This window comes from Varanus komodoensis, unplaced genomic scaffold (assembly GCF_004798865.1).
Source record: "Varanus komodoensis strain SLA01 unplaced genomic scaffold, ASM479886v1 scaffold24, whole genome shotgun sequence".
NCBI lineage: Eukaryota > Metazoa > Chordata > Lepidosauria > Squamata > Varanidae > Varanus > Varanus komodoensis.
The window spans coordinates 7402501-7422489 of record NW_025335641.1 but is presented as its reverse complement, the minus strand read 5'-3'; the positions used below and the strand labels follow the sequence as shown (position 1 = coordinate 7422489).

At 43.1% G+C, this 19989-nt stretch overlaps 1 protein-coding gene across 1 annotated transcript in view; it reads left to right on the top strand.

Annotated features, from left to right (window-relative positions):
- The window catches only part of HFM1 (helicase for meiosis 1), a 71544-nt gene extending 51995 nt beyond the window's left edge, over positions 1-19549 (top strand). The window contains exons 26-31 of the mRNA XM_044432245.1: positions 72-160; positions 3813-4058; positions 5147-5237; positions 7342-7453; positions 19095-19240; positions 19489-19549. Of these exons, the coding sequence (XP_044288180.1) occupies positions 72-160; positions 3813-4058; positions 5147-5237; positions 7342-7453; positions 19095-19240; positions 19489-19549 (745 nt within the window). The remainder of the gene's footprint in view (positions 1-71; positions 161-3812; positions 4059-5146; positions 5238-7341; positions 7454-19094; positions 19241-19488) is intronic.
- The last annotated feature ends 440 nt before the right edge of the window (positions 19550-19989 follow it).

Sequence of the window (19989 nt, the reverse complement as noted above, 5' to 3'; positions counted from 1 at the left end):
AACACAATTTTGTTTTCTGTATAAGGTTAGTTTTAATGTTCAACTTGCTCCTGCTGTTCTCTTTTATAAAGGTCAAGGTGTGTACAACATTCTGAGTGCACTTCATTGTTAGAGGAGAATGATCTTGGTGTTCATGAAAAATTTCCGTTGGAATCAGAAGGTACAAAGAGAATATGAAGCTTTTCATGTTGTCTGAGGTTTACTCTCTTAAGCCTCAATCTAATCAAACTGAAACACTTCAGACTACAATTCTATATCATATTTCCAGAGACTATGCTTCACTGAACTCAGTGGAACTTACTTCTGAGTAGATATGTTGTGCTGTTCAGTACAATGAGTTTCCTCTGCATAACTGATTTCAATCAGATCAGTGGGACGTAAATTACCATTATATATCACCACCTTTAAAAAGCCTTTTCTTTGTCTTGGAATGATATCAAGGGAATCTTAGGGTGACTATGTCCTTGTACTTAAGCACATTTGTAGATTCTGAGGGGCAAACTAAGTTTTCTGCCAATCTTGCAGAACAGAGATAGGTATGATTGGTTTACTTATTTGAGTGTAACCAAGCATGAACCTGATTTGGATTGGAACCAATTGGGGATTCAGGAGAAGGGAGATTTAAATTTGCCCTTCCCCAATATTCATCCTGAAGCTACTACCATCACCACTGTGGGTTTAAAAAAACCTAACTGATTCAAGTGGGATGTGTATTTTCTTATTTTTTTCAATCCCCCTTTATAGAGGGAGGTTGGGATTTCAGGATGAAAAGGGGAGTAACATAGAAACATAGAAACAGAGCGAGTCAGAAGGGGTCTCCCGGGCCATCTAGTCTGACCTCCGGCACCAGCCGGCTCCGCTCACAAGTAGGAAAGCTTGAACCCCCCTCCCAAACTACTACAACCCCTATCTGAATCAGGGCCATGAATGTCTACACTCAAGAGGTAAGCCAAAATGTTTGATACTGAAACTAAATAATATGTTGGATTATACTGATGTACTTAATTTGCAAGTTAATTTTTTTATCATCATCGTTGTTTTGAATGATTAAGATCTGTATCTGGTAATTAAAGATTGTATAATTCAAAATTTGATATGATCATGATAGACTGGAGCACTGGGCTGAAATAACCAGAATGAAATTAAATAGGGTCAAATGCTAAGTTCTGTACTTAGGAAAAGGAATCAAATGCACAATTACAGAAAGGGGAGTACTTGGCTCAACAGTACAAGTGAGAAGGATCTTGGAATTGCTGTATAAATATGAGCCAACAATGTGATATGACTGCAAAAAAAGCAAAAGTCTTTGGGTCTGCATGAATAGAAGTGTAGTTTCCAAATCATGTAAAGTACCAGTTCCCTTCAATTTGTCATTAAATAGGCTCCATTTATTATGTAGTATGTGCAGTTCTGGGCACCTCACTTCAAGAAAGATGTAGATAAGCTGGAAGAGGTTCAGAGGAGAGTGATTAGGATGATCATCAGTCTGGAAACAAAGCCCTCTGAGGAAAGAGTGAAAGAACTGGGTATGCTTAGCCTGGAGAAAAGAGAGATAATGGTAGCACTTTTAAAATACCTGAAAGGCTGCTACACAGAGAAGGGCCAGGAAGGAGATCCAGTGACTGATATGAGGGAACAGGCTAAATGACTATTTTGTCTCTGTGTTCTCCCCAAAGCTGGACAGGGAAGATCCGCATAAGAGATTAGATGAGGCCAGGGACTTAGGGGCACAGATTAGAGTCACTCCGCTAGAAGTTGAGGGGCTCCTCAGGGCATTGGACATTACAAAGGCGCCAGGCCCTGACGGGTTACACCCGAGAGTACTTAGAGAGTTAGCAGGGGTTCTCTTACACCTGCTGGCCTCCATTTTTGAGGCCTTGTGGAGAACGGGTGAAGTTCCAGAGGACTGGAGGGTGGCATCAGTGGTCCCAGTTTTCAAAAAGGGTAGTAGAAGGGACATGGGGAATTACAGACCTGTTAGCCTTACGTCCATTGTAGGAAAAACAATGGAAAGGCTCATAATAGAGAGAAATCTAGTGGTGCTAGATAGGGAAGGGAGACTGACAGCCACACAACACTGCTTCCACAAAAAACAGATCCTGCCAGACAAGCCTTGTGGAATTCTATGACAAGGTTTCGAGATGGCTAGATGGAAGGGATGTAGTGGATGTGGTTTACCTGGATTTCAGCAAGAACTTTGACAAAGTGCCCCATGATATCCTGGTGGAGAAACTGAGAAGTTTTGGGATACACCAAAGCACTGTCCGGTGGATTAGGGCATGGTTGACTGACTGAAAGCAGAGGGTAACCATTAGTGGGGAATCATCAGGATGGTGGCCAGTGACAAGCGGGGTCCCCTAGGGCTCGGTCCTGGAGCTGATCCTGTTTAATCTTTTCATAAATGACATGGAAGAAGGGGTGAACAGTCTGCTGATCAAATTCACAGACGATACTAAAACTGGAGCAGTGGCCACAACTGAGGAGCAGGTACTCCAGATCCAAAAGGATCTGGACAGATTAAGGAAGTGGGCAGGAGACAACAGGATGGCGTTCAATGTGGATAAGTGCAAGGTCTTGCACTTGGGGCATAGGAATAGTTGTCATAAGTACAGGTTAGGTGACAAGTGCCTGGAGAGCAGCGCTTGTGAAAAGGACCTCGGTACTGGTTGACTGCAGGGTAAACATGAGTCAGCAGTGTGATGCGGTGGTGAAGAGGGCGAATGCCACCCTTGGTTGCATAGCCAGAAGTGTGGCTTCTAGATTGAGAGAGGTATTACTACCACTCTGTACGACTCTGGAGTGCCCACAACTGGAGTATCGTGCTCAGTTTTGGCTCCTCATTACAGAAAGGATATAGCCAGGTTAGAGTCAGTGCAGCGTAGGGCCACAAGGTTGGTGGCCAGTTTGCAGGGGATGGGGTATGAGGCGAGACTGAGGGAACTGGGTCTCTTCAGCCTGGAGAAGAGGAGGCTCAGAGGTGATATGTTGGTGACATACAGGTATGTGAGGGCATGTCACACGGAGATGGGTAGAGACCTGTTCTCCCCTTCAGAGGAAGGCAGGATGCGCTTCAATGGAGAGAAGCTCAGGGAACCAAGGTTCCATTTAGATGCCAGGAAGCACTTCCTGACAGTCAGGACCCTGAGGGTGTGGAATGGGCTTCCACGAGAGGTCGTTGAGGCCCCATCGGTGAGGGTGTTCAAAGATAGGCAGGACATGCACATGGTGGGCATGTTGTGAGCGGTGCCGGCTGGAGCCGGGGGTCAGACTAGATGGCCCTGGAGACCCCTTCTGACTCACTCTGTTTCTATGTTTCTATGTTTCAATCATGTCAGAGTGCAATATACAGACTAATGGGCTCAAGTTGTAGGAAGCCAGTTTCCAGCTGGACATCAGGGGAAGCTGACTGTTGGATTACTATGCTATTGGAATCAATGACCTAGGGCTGTCATGTGATTTTTCACATTGGAGACATTCAAGAGCCAATTGGACAACCATCTTCAGGGATACTTTAACCTGAAGTCCTGCACTAAATAGGGGGTTAGACTTGATGGCCTTATAGGCCTGTTTCAACTCTACTATTCTATGAGTCTATGAAATGCAGATAGAATAGATTTTATAAGCATGGAATGAAGTGGCAGGGACCTAGAATGATAATTCTTTCTGTTACAAATGTTTGATAGTACTGAAGACACAACATTTGCCTTCTAGTATAAATTAAACAAATTCCTTAGAGATTTTTTTAAAAAAAGAATACTATTGTAAAAATGATGCTGCTATTTCACTGTTATTACCATTATGCTCAATTGTAGGTTTCTTTGTTAGCAAACAGTCTGCAACTTTAAAAGAAAAATGCTGTCGGACAATGATTTCAAACAAAAATCTTGGAGAATCTTTAACAGGCAACTTGACTGATACAGATAAAAGCCACTCTCTATTTTCAGAATCTTTGAATGTGAGCTTTGAATTAGGAAATGAGGTTTGGGATGATTATAATGATGGGAGCTTAATACATACCAGCACTTTTATTTCTGATACAGAGAAAACTAAGAATTCAGGTAAAGCAACTGAAAAATGCAGGTAAAGCAATCATTTCCAGTATAAACAACCAGGTTTATTGACTGCAGAACCCATAGTATCAGCATGTGCGAAATAATCCTAAAAACCCAGTGATTATTAATGAAGCATTAAAAAGTGGTTCACATGGGGAGGGGCAAAAGCACGAAAGTAGTTTCTAAAATGCACAGTAGATTGCTCACTTATCAAAATGAATAACAGTACACAGGTATATATTTAAGAATTTATGAAACTGGAGGTTTGCTGAAACATATGCATATAAACTAGCAAGAGTAGTCCTTTTTAATAAAATGTATTTAATTAAATAAGCAATTTATATTCAACCATTTTATACCTATTTTCCCAACCATTATATTGATACACTTTTGCTTCAAATATTTATTTATTTAAAACTTTTGTACCGTGTCCACCACTGACTTCTTGGGATGGCTTTTACAATAAGGAGCAAATAAAATAAAACAAACACAGCATCCAGCAAGTCGAGATAAAAATCCCAGTGAAAACCAACATTAAAATAGTGGGAAAATAAAAAGGTTTTCACCTGGCGCCGAAAAGAAAAAAACATTGGCACCAGGCAAACCTCTCTGGGGAGCAGGTTTCACAGTTGGGGTGCCACCACAGAGAAGGCCGTCCTCTGGGTAGCCACCCTCCTAACCTCTTTCAAGGAGGGCTCCTGAAGAAGGGCCTCTGCCTCAGATCTCAAGGGGTGGGAGGGCACATAGGGAAGAAGGTGCTCCTTCAGGTAACCAGGACCCAAGCCATTTAGGGCTTTATAGGTCATCACCAGCACCTTAAATTGGGCCCAGACTTCAATTGGCAGCCAGTGTAACTGGTAGAGGACTGGCATGATATGTGAATAACTGCCGGTACCTGTTAACATCCTTGCAGCTCTATTCTGAACCAACTGAAGTATCCAGACTGTCTTAAAGGGCAGCCCCACGTAGAGCGTGTTACAGTAATCCGGTCTAATACTAAAACCTGTATGGATTTGTCAGTCATATTAAAGCTATATTTGGATTCTATGTACAAAATGTTTTGTATTTTTAATGTTTAGTATCTTTTCACCTAGGAGTTATAAATGCATGCGTCCAGAATTCAGGAAATAGTAAAACTTGTGACCAAACCATGCAGAGGAAACCATCTGATGCACTTTTGAAAAGGTACATGTATGTGGTGTCAGTCATACATAAGCTCTATGAGATAGATATTAGGATGTGCCTGACATTTAAATCAGCTTGCAGTTTATATTTATTGTAATTTGTATTATAATTACTTTTATTTATTGTTGTGAGCTGCCCCGAGGCTTCGGCGAATGGGGCGGCATAAAAATGTTTTAATAAATAAATAAATAAATAAAATAATGCTAATTACTAGGGCCATAGCTCAGTGGTAGAACTAAGAGTTTGCATGCCGAAGGTCCTCGCTTCATCTTTAGGTAGGGTGGGGAAAAAACTTTTCTCTGAAACCTGAAGTTGCTCTCAGTCAGTGCTGACAATACTGAGTTAGATTAAACAATGCTCTGACTCATTAAAGGGCAGTTTCTTGAGTTCCTTTATTAGAACAGTAGAACAACTCAAACTTTTAAATGCTGTATCTTGAAATATAGTTGTTTAATTTGGTTTGACATATGTATTCCTACTTTTATTTATATTTGCCCTCTGGTTAAAACTCCACCATAAACTGTAGATGTCTAAATATCAATAAAGTATCCCAATGAAAACATGGATAAAACTAACATAACTGATCCAAAACATGTAAATCACTTGAAAGAAGCAAAAGCAGCAACCATCAAACTCAAAGACTTGCTGAGATAGATTGCTGTTAGTGTCTTAGAGTCCACATAAACATCAAAAGGAAGAAGCCTGGCAAAACTCATTACAGAGTTTAATTATACAGTTAGATGCCATTACCAAAAAAGGCCCTGTCTTGTCTGCCTGCACAGGCCACAGAGCAAGGCTTCTGAATGTAATTGTAATGCTTAGTCAGATTCATACTAGAAACATGGTTTCCTCCAATTAGAAACTAACCTTTTCCAAATTCAGCCGGTGGTAGCAATGTTTAGACCTTGTTAATTCTGGGAGGAAAGAAACAGACTCTGCTGCGTATGGAGTTTGATTTTGTGGATGCTTTTATCAGCATATAACACTGTACACCTGAGTGACCTCAGAATAAAGAAGTATGATGTAGATGTTCAGCAATCTTCTGGTCCATTCAAACCACAGTACAAAGGAGAACAGTTGGCAGACTGAAGAATGCATATTTCTGATCTCTGACCCCAAGACAATGGTTGAGAACTGCACTTCAGTGAGAATTCTGAATTCTCTTGGCTATCATTGCACCAGCTAGCCAAGGCTTTTCATTCACCTGTATGCCTTCATTTGAAATGGAAACAACTGGAAGACACCTCATGGTGTGAGACTTGTCCTTACTTGATTGATTTTGTGCTATTTCAGACTGCTTCCTGGTCTTGAAGGTGCTACCACTACCTCTGCTGTTAGCTACCTTCTATCCAGCTATATAACAAAGGACACTGATTGCCAGCCCTCTGTCAAATGCTTCCACTGATTTGAGTTTATCCTTCACAACGTTATTATTTGAATTATTTGAATAGGAAATGTTTCAGTAGGAGCCTGGCATATGATCAGCAGAGCTGAAGACACTTCTTACTGGTCCAGTGAGTGCTAATCCTGTCAGTCTCCTAAAATAGTTTCTGTAACCAACAAAATTTGTTAAATTTCCTAAGCATAGGAACAAAATTCACATTCCTATATATTCAAGTTTGGAATGTACCTATTAGGTGCTATTTTTGCTTAATGCATGGGCACATAAGCTTTTAATAGATAATGATGATTGAAAGAAGTGCATTTGTGTAGAATGATTCTGCAATCCTGGTACTATGCTTTAGAACAGGGTCTCAGTATTCATGGAGAAAAAGGTACTTGGAATATATGTATGCCATTACCATGAGGCCTATCATGTAGATGGCATAGCCAGAATTCACCTACCTCACCTCTGGCCGAGCGGAAAACTAACATATGCTGTAATCCATAAGAACCAGGTCTTGACTAGTGGGTCCTGTGAATAAGTCCTCTGCAGTAAATGGCAGCAACATACATGTTTTCTACAACTAACCAGAATGTGTGTTTATCTGTTTAAAATTAAAATGCTCAAAACTTGTACCTTGTAATACCAGGAACTTGTCACAGTTAAAAGTTTTTTTTATTTCTAAGCTTTTAATCATTTGGGTTCTGTTTCCTGTTTTAGTTTCTCCATATTTAAAGAGAAATCTGATATCTGCCTACAAAAATCTAATTCTCTATCCTTGACTCCACCATTAAATGTGAAACCATTTGCAGAATATGGAAATAAAAACAAGGTAAGTGAAAGTACACAGATCTGCTAATTTTGCCAGCCCAATATTTTGATGAACATATGCATGGAAAAATATATGTTTATGTATATTGCCAATAACTTCTGAGGTATTTCTGTGTCCCTTTTATTTTTTGAGGATCTATAAATGCTTAGGATTGCATTTCATGCACATTTTCTGGAAGGTTATAGTTTCTATATGCTATTCCAGGATGGGGAACTGCCGTCCTGTGGGTCATACAGGACGCCCAAGGCTTCCCCTCCTCAGCTCAATCCCTGTATAGCAATTAAGTTTCTCCATCGTGGTCTCCGTGCACCACACATATATGGATGTTGCAACTGCACAGTGTCTTGCTGGGAAGATTTAAGAGCTTTAACGGTTTTGGTAGGAACTCTGCACTCCCCTCCCCTATAGTATAAATGAGTGGAGTGCCCGCCCCTTCACCAGTCTGCTTGTGACCACCGTTCACCATGCCTTGGGCCTTTTTGATTATCTCCTCGTCAGTTTTGCAATACTTTACTTCTTCAATCATGAGCTTCCGGTTGCAAAAATTAGGCTTAAATTGAAGAAAGTAGGGAAAAGCACTTGGCCACTCAGATATGACCTAAATCATATTCCTGATGAATATACAGTATAGGTGACAAATAGATTAAAGGAATTAGATCTGATAGACAGAGTGCCTGAAGAACTATGGACAGAGGTTCACAACATTGTACAAGAGGTAGCAACTGAAGCCATCCCAAAGAAAAAGAAATGCAAGAAAGCAAAATAGCTGTCTGAGGAAGCTTTACAAATAGCTGAGGAAAGAAGGGAAGCGAAAGGCAAGGGAGAAAGAGATACACCCAATTGAATGCAGAATTCCAGAGAATAGCTAGAAGAGATAAAAAACCTTCTTAAATGAACAGTGCAAAGAAATAGAAGAAAACAATAGAATAGGGAGGACCAGAGATCTCTTCAAGAAAATTGGAGATATGAAGGGAGCATTTCATGCAAAGATGGGCATGATAAAGGACCAAAATGGCAGGGACCTAACAGAGGCAGAAGAGATTAAGAAGAGGTGGCAAGATTACACAGAAGAACTATACGAGAAAGAGCTTAACATCCCTGATAACCACGATGGGGTGGTCACTGATCTCAAGCCAGACATCCTGGAATGTGAAGTCAAATAGGCCTTAGAGGATCTGAGCAACAACAAAGCTAGTGGAGGTGACAGTATTCCAGCTGAGCTATTCAAAATCTTAAAAGACGATGCAGTAAAAGTGCTACACTCAATATGCCAGCAAATTCAGAAAACTCAACAGTGGCCACAGGATTGGAAAAGGTCAGTTTACATTCTGATCCCAAAGAAGGACAATGCCAAAGAATGTTCAAACTACCGCACCATTGCACTCATTTCACATGCTAGCAAAGTGATGCTCAAAATCCTACAAGCTAGGCTCCAGCAGTATGTGCACCGAGAACTACCAGAAGTACAGGCAGGATTTCGAAGAGGCAGAGGAACTAGAGATCAAATTGCCGACATACGCTGGATCATGAAGAAAGCTAGGGAGTTCCAGAAAAACATCTACTTCTGCTTCATTGACTATGCTAAAGCCTTTGATTGTGTGGCACAACAAATTGTGGCAAGTTCTTAAAGAGATGGGAGTACCAGACCATCTTGTTTGTCTCTTGAGAAACCTATATGCGGGTCAAGAAGCAACAGTGCGAACTGGACACAGACCCACTGATTGGTTCAAAATTGAGAAAAGAGTTCGGCAAGGCAGTATGCTGTCACCCTGCCTATTTAACTTATATGCAGAGCACATCATGAGAAAGGCGAGGCTAGATGAATCACAAGTTGGAATTAAGATTGCTGGGAGAAATATCAACAAGATACACAGATGACACCATTCTACCAACAGAAAGTGAAGAGAAACTAAAGAGCCTCTTGATGCGGGTGAAGGAGGAGAGCACAAAAGTTGGCTTGAAACTCAGCATTAAGAAAACTAAGATCATGGCATCCAGTCCTCTCACTTCCTGGCAAAAAGATTGGGAAGAAATGGAGGTAGTGACAGATTTTATTTTCCTGGGCTCCAAGATCACCGCAGACAGGGACTGCAGCCAAGAAATTAAAAGACGCTCCTGGAGAAGGAAGCTATGGCAAATCTAGACAGCATACTAAAAAGCAGAGACATCACCCTGCCAACAAAAGTGCGTATAGTCAAGGCTATGGTTTTCCCAGTTGCAATGTATGGCTGTGAAAGCTGGACCATAAGGAAGGCTGAGCGCCAAAGGATTGAGGCCTTTGAATTGTGGTGCTGCAGGAGACTCCTGCGAGTCCCTTGGACCACAAGGCAATCAAACCAGTCAGTCCTAGAGGAGATCAACCCTGACTGCTCTTTAGAAGGCCAGATACTGAAGATGAAACTCAAATAGTTTGGCCACCTAATGAGAAGGAAGGACTCCCTGGAGAAGAGCCTAATGCTGGGAACAATTGATGGCAAAAGAAGAAGTGGATGGCAGAGAATGAGGTGGCTAGATGGAGTCCCTGAAGCAGTTGGTGTGAGCTTAAGTGGCCTCCGGGGGATGGTGGAGGACAGGAAGGCCTGAAGGAATGTTGTCCATGGGGTTGCGATGGGTTGGACACGACTTCGCAACTAACAACAACAACAACAACTTCTTCAATTACTTCTAAACTTCTAACTTTTTCGCTTCATACCCTTCTTGAACATTCCCTTTACCCAGTTGTTCATTCCCTTACTGAACCCCTTTTCATAATCTTTGTACGTTCCCCCCCAACCCCTTTCCAAAAAAACACCCCCCCCATCGTCTTACCTTACCACTATACTTTTCTTCTTTCTTGATGACACAGTGGGCCACTTTTCGCAAGTGCGCTCAGTGTGGAGCTAAAATGTCTCCTTCTGATCCATACTCGCTCTCTCTCCTCTGCCTAGGAGAGAGGCATAGGACCAATAAGTGCAGCCACTGCCAATCTTTCACCAGGCAGGCTGAGAAAAACCGAGAAAATCGGCTGCGCAAAATGTTACAAGACCAAGTCCTAGTGGCTATGAAACAGGTCTCAGTGGATTTTGGCTCCTCTGCGGCTCCTTTGAAGCACTCCTTTGCACTCCCTCTCACCCATCCGAAGGGGACATTGTTGATCCCAAGGGAAAGCACTCTTCTCACTCTCCTTCTAAGAAACGTAAGGAGAAGAGGAAGCACATAGGATTCCATTCTGTGTCTAATTGCTGAATAGCAAGCATCTGAAAAGGAAATGGAGAATTCTTCCTTCCCTGTGTGCTACAGGGGAGAAGCAGGTGGCAATGAGAGAGAATAGGGGTGGCAGCAAGAATATGGCCATTGTCAGCTCTTGTTCTGACCATTTTTGGCTTCAGACACACCAACACCTGGTATCTGGCCTCTAGGACTTTTTCCCCAAAGGAGTTTTATCCTCAAAACAAAACAGAGTTCTGTAAAATGATATAAACAATCCATTTCCAATTTGAAAATAATCACTTTTCTTTATAGATTTGAATCTCATTCAGTTGAGTTTGTATTCTCCATAATTTTCAGGGGTAGATGCCATCTGCAAAACAAGGATTTTTCTGTTTTGAATAATTTGAGGAACATAGATGTGTTAATTACGTTCATAACATGCTCAAAATACTGATTTATTTATAATTCATTACATGCACATTAGGAAGTTTTTCAGTTATATTCTCAGAATTGTTTACCATAAAATAAAATTGTTACTGTGCATATACAAACAAAACATATCTCTGTTCTACATGTGACAAAGTCTGGATCCAAGCCCTAATGGGTTAAAAGGTTGAAACTGTGAATAAAGGGTGGGACAATAAAATTAGTTGGAGTTCCCAGCTCCAAACTTCTGGGACCATGGAGGCAGGACTCCAAGTATGAAGCTGCTTTCCATCCCCCTTGCAGCTGGCACAGAAAGAACTGTGCCAGCTCCCTCTCTGAGGTTGGAAATCAGCTTCGAAGTGGAGGAACAAGGGTATGCCAGGGACTGGGGTGCACAAAAGTCTGGATTCAACAGCTTATGCCATAGCCATGTGGAATCTCAGCCTCCTTTCTTCCCTCTTCACAAGTTTAATCTCAGTTGAAAATTATTATCTGATGAAGTGCAAGGTAGCAAAGATTGCTGTTGCCATGTCTCACATCTTGCATTGGATGTACATAAGCCTTTTGAGTTATGAGACTTATGTGCATTGAAGGCAGAGAACATAGTATTGCACCGTAATCATCTAAGAGTAGTGCTGAACCCCTCTTTACAACAAGGTGTGATTCTGTTTTGCCCAAAAGAGACAGCAGTACAACTGTTGTTTTGTTTTAGTCCAGGATGCCACTGTATTGTACAATGTCTGGTTGTTTTCTGGTATTTCATTCTTGGGCAAGATTTTGGATCACGTGGTGGATTCTCAGTTCCAGGGATTTCTGGATGAGGTGCATTATTTAGGTTCATTGCAATCTGGTTTCAGGCTGATTATGAGACAGAGACTGCTCAGGTTGTCTTGGTGGACAATCTCTTCCAGAAACTGTACATGAGGAATGTGTCCCTGTTAGTTCTGCGTTGTGGCCTCTGTGCATCACACATATGGGTGCTGTGCCTGTGCAGTGCCTGTGGCCGGAAAGATTTAAAGCTTAACAGTTTTGGTGGGAACTCCGCACCCCTCCCCCCCTACAGTATAAGAAGGCAGAGTGCCTGCCATTTCATCAGTCTTCTTGCGACTGCCGTGTACTACACGTTTATCCAGTTACCTTACCATTGTTTCTCTTAGCTTGTTAAGATTCCAAGTTTTTACCCTCCCTGTTTTCTTCTCATCCCCTTTCCTATTTTCCAGATATGTGTGTGTGTGTGTGTGTGTGTGTGTGTGTATAGTTTTGCTATCTTCTCCTTTTCATCCTCGATGGCACAGCATGCGGCTTTCCGCAAGTGCTCTCAGTGCAGATCTAAAATGTCGCCTACTGATCCGCACGATCTGTGCCTTCTCTGTCTCGGAGAAGGGCACAGGACTGATAAATGCGGCCATTGCCAGGCCTTTACTAAGCAGATAAGGAAAAATCGAGAAAACCGTCTGTGCAAACACTTGTGGGACCAAGCCCTGCTCCAATCTGACCAACTGGCAATCAAATCTACTGCTCCGTCCTCCTCTTCCACTACACCTCCACCCTGCCCATTGGCTGATGGTGCCCCTTTGCCGGAGAGTCAACGCTCCTCTGCATCTCCAAATAAGCAGAAGAATAAGAGGAAGCATAGTGGATCAGACAAGTCCTTAGGCCATAAGAAGCCTAAGAAGGACAAGACGGACAAGGCGGCTCACAAATCTAAGAAAGCTGACCATTCCCGACACCGTGACTCGGGTTTGTCCACTCTCTCGATCCCGACAGCTGCTTCGGTACCGACACTGACTGGACTGGCTCTTCAGTTGGGGATGCAAGCAACCCCACCCTGGTCTCCAAGACGGGTCGCTTCTTCCATCCCATCTTTGCCTGAGCACCAAGAGGTTCCCATGTTGGGGTCCATCTCTGATGGAGAGATTTGGGACTCTCCTCCATTGGCATGCTTGCCTACTCCTCAGCCGTCACCCGAGCCTTCCCCGAGGCCCCCTTCTCAGCAGGTGCGATACCAGCAGTGCACCTCCATCTGTGCCTCTGGAGAATGGGTGCAACCGCTCCACAGGCCAACTCATCGTGAGCCATGGGACGACTATCTACCCTACAGCTATTATCCCTCAGTACGCGATTGTACCCTCTCTCCGGTCCCGAGAGACATTCTGTCGACTTCCAGAGCGGCTCAGTCCAGGTGCCCTACCTCGCCTGTTGATTCCTCCTCCAGCCTTCCGGCTCAGTACAACTTGGACTCTGAGGACTCTGAAGTAGCTTCTACTTCACCTGACGCTGTGATCACCATGCAAGGTCCCAGCTCACTGGAAGACCCTTATGTAACATTTGGGGAATTAATGGTGAGATGTATAAGGTTACTTGAGATTGAAGCCCAGCACCAATTTGATCCCAATACCAATAAATTCTATAACATTGTCAAGGGTGAACAGTCCACCGCCATCATCTTGGCACTGATCACCACTCTTCATCAGGTGATGATGGAGCCATGGAATTACCCCAATCAGCCTCAACCCACTTCATGACGCTACGAATCCATGTACCGAGTCTGTGAGCAGGATATTCCATTCCTCCTGTGTAACCCAAGACTGAACTCAATCATAGCAGAGTCATCTCAAGGCCACGAGTCGAGGGGACACACCACTCCTCGCGATAAAAAAGGGTGTAAGATCGACATGTTGGCTCGCCGCATCTACACCGGCACAGGTCTTGGCCTCCAGATTTCTAATTATGAGACTATGCTGGCTCGCTATCAGTATTTTCTAATGCAGAAATTAGAAAATATCACAGCATTGCTTCCAGAGCAGCAAAAAGACCTGGCCTGAATTTTCATCAAGAAGGCATTGCAGGTGTGAGTCCAGCAACTCTCCATGGCGAGACACCATATCGATTGCAACTCTAGGGCTCTCATCGGTGCTGTAGCCCTCCCTCACCATGCCTGGCTCCAGAACTGAAACTTCCTGGATGAAACAAAGCGTCAGATTGAGGATATATCTTTCGATGGCTCAGGGCTCTTCAATACCCGGACGGACCACAAGATGAAGACAATCCATGAGTCGAGGGTTACAGCTCGTTGGATGGAAGTCCCTAATCTCACCGTAAGTGGCCTTAGTCCCGCCCATCCTACCGGTATCAGCCCTATTCACAATTCTCGGGCCGACAACAATTCCAGCCTCACCAACAGCTCCGGAAGCAACAACAGCAACGTTTCCAACAGAGCCTTCGTCACCCTGATTCAGACAAATGCCAGCACTGACGGGCCAAGCGAACCTCTCCTCTTCTCCTGAACTCACCTTCCCCTCTTTTGGGGATCGACTGCAAAGTCAACTACCCATTTGGGAGTCCATCACATCTGATCAGTGGGTTTTATGCATCGTACAGCATGGATACAGAATCAAGTTCAATACTTTACCCCTGCCGGGACCGATCCGATTTATGCCTCAGTCATCGGTTCTTGTAGACGAAGTTCAACAGCTTCTTCATAAAGGAGCGATATGACAACTCACACTTTCTGAGAGGTTACACGGCTTCTACTCGAGATACTTCACGGCTCCTAAGCGTGATGGTGGTCTTCGTCCAATACTGGATCTACGTGACGTCAGTAGGCTCATCAAAACCAAGAAATTTCGGATGACCACCCTTCAAAACATCTTTCCGTTGCTTAGGAGAGAGGATTGGTTCACTTCTCTGGACTTAAAGGATGCCTATTTCCATATTACCATCCATCTGTCTCGCAGGCGTCTTCTTCAGTTCACCGTTGGTTCCGACCTGTTTCAGTATAACATTTTGCCGTTTGGACTGGCTACTGCCCCCCGGGTCTTTACAAAATGCATGGCCCCAGTGTGCGTGCATCTTTGGCTCCAGGACATTCAAGTGTACCCTTACCTGGATGACTGGTTGATTGTCTCCTTGTCTAGAGAAGGCCTTCGATCATCGATTCAGACTACTTGTACCCTCTTGGATAATTTGGGACTATGTATTAACCAAGAGAAATCGCGTCTTGCTCCCTCACAGATCATCAATTTCATTGGAGACCATCTCTACTCTACGATGGTGAAAGCCTTCCTTCCACAAGGATGACAAGACAATCTTCGTGCATCAATCCGTCAAATCCACATGGACAGAACTGTTCCAGCACTATCGGTGCAGAAACTCCTCGGTCACATGGCCTCCACAGTCTCCATAGTTCCCCATGCCAGACTGCAGATGAGGCCCCTCCAATTGTGGTTCAATGGTCTCTTCCAACCCCAACGAGACTCACCTCAGCAGCTTCTCTGCCTTCCAACCTCTGTCCACCAGACCTTATCATGGTGGACTATGCAAAACAATCTGTCCGTCAGCATTCCATTCTGTTTGCCACACCCAACTCTGACTCTGTTCACCGAAGCCTCCCTTACCAGGTGGGGAGCCCTCTGTGCCGGACTCCATATTCAGGGCACCTGGGACTGTCGGGAGACCGCCAAACACATCAATTACCTAGAACTGCTGGCAATCTTCAAAGCCCTTTGGTCATTCGAGGACACTCTTCAGGAGCAAATTGTTCAGGCAAATGTTTCTGCTCCCGCGCAGGCATTGGTCTGGGTTCGAAAGGAGACACTCTCATGATCCCCTGGGCGAACATGTTCTTTTACGCATTTCCCCCAATTCCACTTATAACGAGAGTCCTTGCTAAGATCACTTACGACAATGCCCAGGGAATCTTCATCACTTCCTGGTGGCCCCGTCAACCATGGTTCCCTACTCTTCTCCGTCTGTCCGGCAACACCTTCCAGCGACTGCCTCTCATACCTCATCTAATCACTCAACAGAACAGAGCTGTTCGTCACCCGGATCTTCCTTCACTCAATCTGACAGCATGGCTCATTCGATGAACCATGGGGCCCCTTCGGTACCGGCAGCTTCAGTGGCTTCAACACTGGACCAACACCTTTCAGATACGGCTCCTCCTTCTCCCTCAGTACCGGCAAATGCCTCATCGAATCTGAGTACTCTGCATCCCGATATCCAGTTCATTCTCCAGTCTGCGGTAAGACCTGCAACCCGCCAATCTTACACGGCCAAATGGAGGCGATTTACATCTTTTGCTGAATCTAATAGCTTTATTGCTCATTCAGCCTCTGTTGAAAATATTCTTCAATTTCACTTAACACTACATCAGTCTGGACTTAAGCCGTCATCTATTAAAGTTTACACTGCTGCAATCTCCCACTATCATGGCCATGTGCTGGGTTCTTTGGTGTTTTCTCATACCCTCATTTGTCGATTTCTTAAGGGATTACAGAACCTACAACCACCACTTAGACCAGTTATTCCTACTTGGTGCCTCTTGGTTGTCTTGCAGTCACTCACTAGACCTCCTTTCGAGCCCCTGGCGACTACTGACTTACGCCTCTTGTCTTGGAAGACTGCCTTTCTTGTTGCTATCACATCCGCTAGAAGGGCCAGTGAGATCTGTGCACTCCATATAGACCCTCCTTATCTCAACTTTCATAAGGAGAAGGTCGTCCTCCGTACCAATCTGGCATTTTTACCTAAGGTTGTGTCTCCTTTCCATATTAATCAAGACATCGTCTTACCAGCTTTCTTCCCCACTCCATCTGCACCGATAGAACAATCGCTTCACTCTCTTGACATTCGTTGTTGCCTTGCCTTTTACAGGTCTCGCACAGAGTCCTTCTGCAAATCTAACCGCCTTTTCATCAAGTACTCAGAACATGACAAGGGTTCTCCTATTGGATCCCAAAGTCTTTCAAAATGGATTGTGCAGACCATCGAACTGGCATATCAGCTTGCCAAATTGGACTTACCTGTCATGCCCAGAGGGCATTCCACGAGGGCAGTAGCAGCTTCCTCTGCCTTTTCTGCTGGCATCCCGATTCAGGACATATGCAAGGCTGCCACTTGGACTACTCCTTGCATCTTTGCCAGACATTAACACCTTGATGTGCATGCCAGACATGATTGCTCCTTTGGTCGGGCAATCCTTTCTTCTGTTCTCCAATGATGACATTGCCCCGCCTCCGGGTTCGATAAGCTTGCTAGTCAGCCATAAGTGTGATGCACAGAGGCCACAATGAAGAAAGGCAGGTTGCTCACCTGTAACTGTCGTTCTTCAAGTGGCTATCTGTGCATTCACACAACCCACCCGCTGGCCCTGCTTGGTGTTGGTGACTGGGTTCCTATGGTACTGTTCTTTATTTAAAAGCGGATCCCTTAGTAGTTTCTCTCTTAAAGTATGGACTTATTGCATGTGCTTCTGTTGCTCAGCAGATTCCCTGCAATGCCTAACGCTCCCATGGGTGGTGGGGGGCAAACGATCAATCTCCAGTAGACTGAGGAAATGGCGGGCATTCCGCCTTCTTATACTGTAGGGGAGGAGGGGTGCAGAGTTCCTGCCAAAACCGTTAAGCTTTAAATCTTTCTGGCCACAGGCACTGCGCAGGCGCAGCACCCATATGTGTGAATACACAGATGGCCACTGGAAGAACGACAGTTACAGGTGAGCAACCTGCCTTTCTTCTACACCTCTTTGCAGCTTTCAGCAGTATTGCCCACAGCATTCATCTACAGGGTCTTTCTGAGATAGGACAGGGAGGCTCTGTTACACAGTAGTTCTGGTCTTTTCTGGAGGACCAATTTCAGAGGTAGTTCAGCAGGATTCATGTTAAGTGCCATATCTGTTGGGCTCTAGTGCTCCTCAGGATTCCATCTTATCAAACTATTTAAGATATACATTAAATTGCTCAAAGAGATTGTCTGGAATTTTCAAGTTCAGTGCCATCAGTATTCTGATGACAACCAGCTCTCTCCTTTCCATCTAAATTGAAGGATGTCATTCAGCTTTTAAATTTGTGTCTGATGGTTGGTAATGCACCAGATATAGGCAAACAAGTCAAAGCTTAATCCAGGCAAGACAGAGTCATCCTTGTTAGTCAAGGGCATCAGGGAATAGGGAATCAAACTGCCAGATGCAGTTACACTCCCTCTGAAGACTCAGGTTTGCCATTTGGGTGTACTAATATACTCTGCCTTGAACTTGGATGCTGAAGGAGGTTAAGTTCACTCCCTTTCTATTGTCATTCCACTAGCAGGCAAAGAACACTTTATTGCAGGTCTTTGGCATGTACATGGATCTATTGGCTTGGATGCTGTTCTTATTTACTGCTGTGTTTTTGCTGTGTTTTAATGAACTGTTTTATTATTGTTTAATCAAGTTTTACTTAAGATTACATGTTGCCCTGAATGCCACTTTTCTTGGTAGGAAGATAGAACACAGATCAAATCAATAAATAAAACATTGTTTTTTAATATATCTAAAAATATAATAAGATAATAAGGTAGGTGTCTGATGACTTCTTTGTGGAGAGTGTTACAGGACTGAGATGCTGCCATTGAGAATTAAATAGTGATGCACAGTTGCATGTGCCAGCAAATTAGTTGGGTACAGTTGTTTATTAGTTGCTTGTAATGGCAAAAATACAATCATGTCAAATTTTGTTAATTTCAAACACTCAGTGTCAGTTGCAGTTATGGTATAAAGGATTATCCCAAACATGTCAGGAATGATAATTATGCTGTGATATCCATAGTGCCTTTGATGTATTCACCCCCACCCCCTGCCCTTTATTTCATCCATTGGTTTGACTACATAACAGGGTAACTCAACATATTTGGCCATGAAGGGTGTTGTCATGGCAGTAAGCTTTGACTCATGAACATACAAAGCAATATTCTGCACCTAGTTACAATACGGTCTACACATTGTAGCATGGAATAACCACATCCTTAGCACTTATATTTTCTGGTATCAACATTGATCCTATTGGGCTTCAACCCTAATCTTAAATAGTCCTAAAACCCATACATATACAATGTTTAATCTATCTGTTTCAATTATACTCAGTCTACATCGGTAAAATGTCTATAGTCTGATACTACATGTACATATTTCTACTTTTGGTGTGATAATGACTTTGAGCTGATTATTTTGAAATTCAATTTTATTTCTGTGATTTTTGTATTTTAGTTTGGCTTTCAGGAAGAGGACAATTCCTCACAAAAACTGCAAAGTGTACCGTTGACTGCAGCCTCAGGAGCAGGTTCCTGTCAAATCACTGAAAAGGGGGACTTCTTTATCTGTAACAAAAGAATGACAAAAGAGGCTGATCTCAGGTAATGAAAAGGATTTGTGTAGGTTCTGCAAGTGCATGGTCTTCAGTTTGCATAATTGTATCTAAAAGCATATTTCAGAAAGGCCATAAGCTCACAACTAACTGCCTGTCTTCAGCTGTCTATGCATATAATTGTGCTCTTAACACAACAATTTGATTTAATAGTGCTTCATATTGTGTTGCAGATAAAATCTAATTGTATAAGGTTTGCTATATTAAAGACAATGCTTCCTTTGTGCCCCCCCACAGGCATCCGCTTTCTGAAGATGATATTAAGCCTTTTCTTGGAATATTTGATGGAATTTTCTAACACCCATAAACAAAGTACATTGCCAGCAATGAAAAATATGCTCTCATGTTGAGGATAAGATCTTCAAAAGCCAGGTTAGGATTTTTTAATTTTTGGTTTATAGCAGGTCTTTAATAGTCAGTTTTGCTACATGGACTTTACAGTAATGACCAACGTGCTCTATATTTAACTTGCAGTGTTTAATTCACAATGCATCTTTAATAGTTATTTAAATACCTTTGCTTATATGTGGTTGTTGATCATAGTATTGTAGAAAACAGTGTTCTTTGAAAGCTTTTTATGAAAGTGGATTGTGTTCAAGCCAAGCTATTTGTTTTGTTTCAAATTATACTCAGTTTTATTCTGGGAAATAAGATTTTCTTTGTAATATGAATCTCCTAAGTAAACATGTTTGTGAATTACTCTTATGTTATCCCTGGAAAATTATCTTCTTTGTGGGA